This window comes from Schistosoma mansoni, chromosome 1, assembly GCF_000237925.1.
Source record: "Schistosoma mansoni strain Puerto Rico chromosome 1, complete genome".
Taxonomy (NCBI): domain Eukaryota; kingdom Metazoa; phylum Platyhelminthes; class Trematoda; order Strigeidida; family Schistosomatidae; genus Schistosoma; species Schistosoma mansoni.
In genome coordinates, this window is record NC_031495.1 from 23,665,751 (window position 1) to 23,671,750 (window position 6,000).

The 6,000-nt window shown below is 30.2% G+C and overlaps 1 protein-coding gene across 1 annotated transcript; it reads right to left on the reverse strand.

Moving 5' to 3' along the window:
* Positions 1 to 4,773: 4,773 nt before the first annotated feature.
* Positions 4,774 to 5,271, reverse strand: Smp_140540 (hypothetical protein; the record flags this gene model as incomplete). The annotated part of the gene is made up of 1 exon (XM_018793733.1): positions 4,774 to 5,271. One exon carries the CDS (start codon positions 5,269 to 5,271, stop codon positions 4,774 to 4,776), a length of 498 nt encoding a protein of 165 aa, XP_018648215.1.
* Positions 5,272 to 6,000: the final 729 nt, after the last annotated feature.

Genomic DNA, 6,000 nt, shown 5'->3' on the forward strand with positions numbered 1-6,000 from the left:
AACGTAGGACCAGGCACACATATGCATCGGTCCAAGTTGCCATATCTCGTTAGCACAACAAGATGAACACCGGATTCATAGAAGTAGTTAATTTAGTGGTGGTAGTATATAAGGATATAGTATAGGAAGGAAGAAAGTTATGAAGCAATTTTAATCTCAAGGTTTAAGGGAAGATAAAGAGTGTATATACCTACGCCATTGTGATCGATTCTGAGCCATGTCACCTGGAGTCTCCAACCATTGGTTACGATAGTCACGCGGACCCCAACCAGGTAGTCTGCATTTGCCAACACTATCAGTATTGAAGTGCTATTCGTGACCCATGTTTACCAGATTAATTTTATAACCCTTTAAATAATGAATTATTTTGTTAAGAAAGAATTAGGTTACTGGTATTGTGTACGTAACCTTGTTAATCATGCAAACAATAGTTGTCAGTTAAACCATTTAGCTGTTTCTTTTATTGGCTGCTCACTTGAATGGCATATTCATTTCTTATTGAAACGCTCTATATTGTTTTCATAATTTTTTTTCTAAAACTATGGTCTTTTATTTTGTTTTTATAGTGAATTTCCTTGGTTAAATGTGTTAATCAACTTTTTATATAATTTTGAATATGCAAGACCAAACTATAGATCTTATATTTATCCTATTATGAATTGAGGAAATCACACTCAAAATGCTGAAAGATGTCATTGTTTGTGTTTACTTAGGTTCAAATGTCTGATGATGTTTGTAAACGTATTCAAGAATACTTGTCTTCTTTGTAACCAACCTTTAATAAAGTGTACTATCGGTTAGCGCTATCTTAGATGTAGCTCTCAGTTTGACACCAACGCCAGCAAAACCAGACGACCCCACAAGGTTCTCGAACAATCACATGTGATACAAGCTTCCCAAAGCGACTGATGTAAAACAAATTCGTAATAATTCAATGAAGCCATGAATGTAGGCTTGGGATAGATAGCATACATTGAATTTAAACTTTTGAAGACATGGACAAACCCATCTGTTGTTCAATTTGCATCAGTGTTCAGACGTTTAGGAGGCTAATTTGAAAGAATTAAACGGTTTCAGAAAGGCTGATCCAAAATTCTCATCTGGTGCTAGTATTCAAACTCCGACCGATCAGTGACTTGCAAACGTTTAGGTAAGACATGAGTTCTACCGCAGGCGACCTACTGTATGAGTTGAAATATCAGTGATCATACAATGTCGGAAAGAAAAGAAAAAGACAGGTAACGCAGAATAAAATATAAATGAATGCTATCAAGCTATTGCCAATATAATTTGTGAGGGTGAAGATTGAATTGACAGTAACATTTTTCGTTTCTGATCGTCTTTCGATTTGTGTGTGGGTTGGGATACCACCTGGATGCCCAGACCGAGGTAGGCAGTTTTATTAGGAGGGGGGCACTTCAGAGCCTTTAACCTAGATGTCTAATCCATAAGGCAGTGGAGCATCATTAGGTCATCCGTCTGTCCTCTCAGGATCTTGGGACCCATATGCATTACTGCTTTGCAGTCAAGGTTTCCCAACTCTCCTAGGTGGGTCTTCCGAGCCCATCAACCCGGTTTAAGAACCGGATATTCACTTTTCGCCTTCTTAATTTCGTAAATAACAACCGCTTAAGAAACCAGTGAGTACGACGTCCTTGGTAGTTGTTATATATATATATATATATATATATATATATATATATATATATATAGGGCATTCCTTGGCATTTCGGGACCACAGAATTGTTTGTTTACATTTTTCGAATCATAAAAGTACAGCAATCTGTTCTTGGTTAAATATTTGCATCCATTAACATTCACAATGATTGATATTTTCATTATTCGTTATAGATCACTTTTCATCATAACCTACGAGGTATTTCTAGAATGTTCGTAATCAATGTTTTCTTGAAAATATCATCAGTCATGGGAATAATCTCCGTTCGTTTGATTTACGATTACTAAACAGTTAATTTATTGAGATCATTTTAGATGATCTACTTCTTTGTACGGTTTGATGACTTTGTCTTAATATGAAATTACTGGTAAAAAATTTTCAAATAGAAATTTAAATTAAGCATCATACTTCATTAGGACAGAAAAATACCTATAGTCACCGTATTCACTTTTATGTCATACGATATTAGTGACTATTTTTGTCACGGAAAAAACTTAGCATAAGCAATTTTACTTCACACTGCAGCTAAATAAAAAGGAATATCGAAGTTTTTTTATAACATTAGTTGATCAGTAATATAACTTGTTTAATTTTATGGATAACTATTATTAACACAAACACTATTGAAAATAGTAAAATGGTGGAAACCATTTTATTTGCGCTGTATGATTATTTTGAATCGCTACTGCATGTATATAAAATTCTGTTTAGGTAATGAAATAGTTTGAAAATCATCAGAAGCAATCTTATGAAATAAATTAAAGTTGAAGTATTTGACTACAAAACATTTGTATATCTAAAATGTATATTATTCGCATCCGTATTACAGCGAATTTGACATTATTATAGATGCTAAAGGGAGTGTAATGCTCGGGGTTCTACTAAAAAGCATGTTTACTAGAGTTATTTTCATATTTGAACGACACTACTTTATTAAGATAGTTAAGTCTTAGTGGTACCAATAGTAACAACAAGCCAAAACTACAAATTCATTCGCTGAGATTTTACAATTATATATTATTCCTATATAATGTCTTACATCAACTCGGCGCTCAAATACTGTGAAACTATTCGCTCTAATTTAGACGAGAGTTCTTATATAAGCCAAAACACAGTTCATATGACACTAGTTTGGTTATTTCTTTGATCAAATTGTCGAAAATACAAGACGACTGATAGAATTCTACATGAAGTTTTTTTATTATCTTTGTTCAGGTAAACTTGTTTGTTTAGATTTTAAAAATCTTGATTTCAGAATTTCTTTACAATGTTTAACCACAAATTCTGTTTATGTAAATATTAACACCATTCTCCTGTGGTAATACAGGGAATTAATTTCATTAATAAATGATAAAAATAATCGAAAACATATAAACTGTCGAAGCTAATGATTTAGAAGTTGTGAAGAGAGCATAAAATGGCTATAAACAGTAGATATATTCTATTACTTTTTAGGAGCTACACACTAACATAAAGATTACTCATTTTATATAAACACTGGTCATTATTTTGAGATGAATCGATCACCGAGTTTTCATAAATTTCCAACTTCAAAAGAAAAAGTGCATGTACTTTCAGATGCTACTTATCTCCACTAGTTTATCTTAATCTAACCTCAACATTATTGAATTCAACTCGGATACGAGAACATATCCCAGTTTGGTTCTACAAGGGTGAAAGGAAAGCAGTTAGGAGTTCTATACTTGAACACCTAATCGACTGTAATCATTCTACGGATCCACAGTCTGATTTTAAGGTTGTTTATATGATTCATTCAAATCTACCTAGATTTCTTCGTATCCAACTCCTAAGAATAGCCGAAGCTTTTACCATCCATGAGCTCAAACCAGAACTATGCGTACAAAAGAAGTACGTCTCATCATTATCGTTACCATGGCCTTAATATTATTTTTATTATCATTCTATTATTATTATTTTTTTATTCTTATTACTATTACTCTATTTCCCCTTTACTTATGTCTTATATTCTCATTATTTTATTCATGAATACTCATCATATCACCTTATTTGTTTTTACACCTCTATGACCTTTAATTATTGTAACCAAAACATTTTATTCATTTTATTATATTCACTAAATCTATTGTTACTACTCGTATTACGTAATCTAGTATTATATTCTTGCTTATTAGTGTTCATATTTCCTCACGGAATTAGTATTTTAACAAAACATTGTCATATATATACGATTGTACAGCTTGATAATAAATTCGTTGAAAAGACATCCTTTCGTTGAACTTTGTGTTTTTAATTTTTATTGAATTACAACAATACGCTAAATATTCTTCATGTGAGAGTTAGAAAAATCTATTTTAAAAGACAAAGTTAAAAATCTATCATTACTAATAAATCCTGATAAATTTCATAATATAAATGAAGTAATTAAAATAAAATTCAAGTCAGATTATTAACTTTTTGATTGGGGATTGTACTATTACAAATTACTAATTATAAATATGTTTATCCTTGAACTTTAAAGAACTGTTATAGTGCAATAATCCTAGGCTCATAGTTTGGATATGACTTATTCTAATGACTGATTTATACATATTTATCAAGTAAAATCCAATTTAATGACATTAATTTTGACCACGTAACACTGTGACTTATTATATTCAGCAAATAAATGAGAGTAATTTACTTGTTGTATGTTGTCTCTAATCATAACTATAATTTGATAGTTCTAAGGAGGCTAGTAATCGTACAAAAAAGTTTAGGTTACATTATTTAACACCTCAAAAGTATTAATTTATGGTAAATTATTCTGACAAATGATTCAGTATAAAACACTTCCTAAACATTTGAAGTATTAAAATTCATTTTATTCAACCAAACATTACATTAAAGAAACCTATGTAAATCTTACTTTTCATCGTTCAAGCATCCGTACTAAAAATACACAAATGTACTTCTTAATGAATAAGTAGTATTTTTGTTGAAAGAGAGAAACAACTCATATGTATATCTGTTCTGATCATCCAGAGAAAGTTAACTCTTCCTTTATACTGTTTTATTGTTCTGTTTCGTTTTTTAAAATCTCTTTCAATACGTCTCTATTTTCTTTTGGTACTGAGTTATCCTTCACGGTAGAATTGTCGTCGTAATTTTAACAGTTCTCTTGTTACAAAAAATGTATGTACAATACTTATTAATCCAACTAGTATGCAGATCATTGTGATTAGATAATATAAAACAATTAATTTACCACAGTTAATTGTGAAAACAATTGCAATCAGTGGCATAACTATACCAAATAATAAGTCACACATTACACAGAATAACATAAATGATGCTGATGGGACTGATTCATAATGATATAATCCCATAGCAAGAGTACCAATTAATAGAAAACCTGCAGAACACCATAAACCAACACAGTAACATTGTATACGATATGTATAAAGTATATAACCAACTTCAATGATAGAACAAAATAATCCCATAATTAACAATAATAAACCTGTTATCATGGTAAAGAAATCCCAATTATCTCCATTATCACACCAATATTTAATGCATAGTTCTTCATTTTCTGAAAATGGTCCACTTTCCACTATTTTCGTTTTTGGCATTATTTTAATTTCCCTTTTAGAAAATAAGATCTATTTAGATAGAATTTCATAGTTTCTTAACAGTAAATGTTTCTCTTTAGAAGAGAGATTTAATATTCTCTCTATTGATGTAAAAATAATTGTTCATTAATTAAAGGGTACTTTATAATCAGTTTTCATATATAATTGTACAATTTCAATCTTAATACGATGCTACCATTGGTAATATTATATATATAGTGTTTTGCATCAAATAAATGATAGTTTGTGATTGGTTAATTAGTCCTCTTTAGTTTTTGTTTATCATCACTAAAGGTATATAAATTCGAATGACCTTGATAGTTTAAATATAAGATTGTCTTAATGAGTTGCATTTGAATTTTATCAGTAAATTACATCTGAAGTTGTACTTATATCATGTAACTTATTATAAAGTTTAGAATCAAGGTCAAATCAATGCAATTGATAAATTTAGTTAATTATTTATCTATGCATGAATAAACAATTAGAATATCATGGTCATTTCTATAAATGAAAGGCTATTATGTTTGTATCGACTCCTAGATGGATTGTACATACTTACTTGCTTTGTATTTATTAAGTAGTATCCATTTAATTATATCCACTGTCTTCTACTTCCTTCAAACACTGATATATTCATGAATACTATAGTACTTTTCAACGAATCCGGAGATTTCTATTTCTTCACTTATAATACATTAAGGTTGTCTAAAAAAACTTTGATTGTCT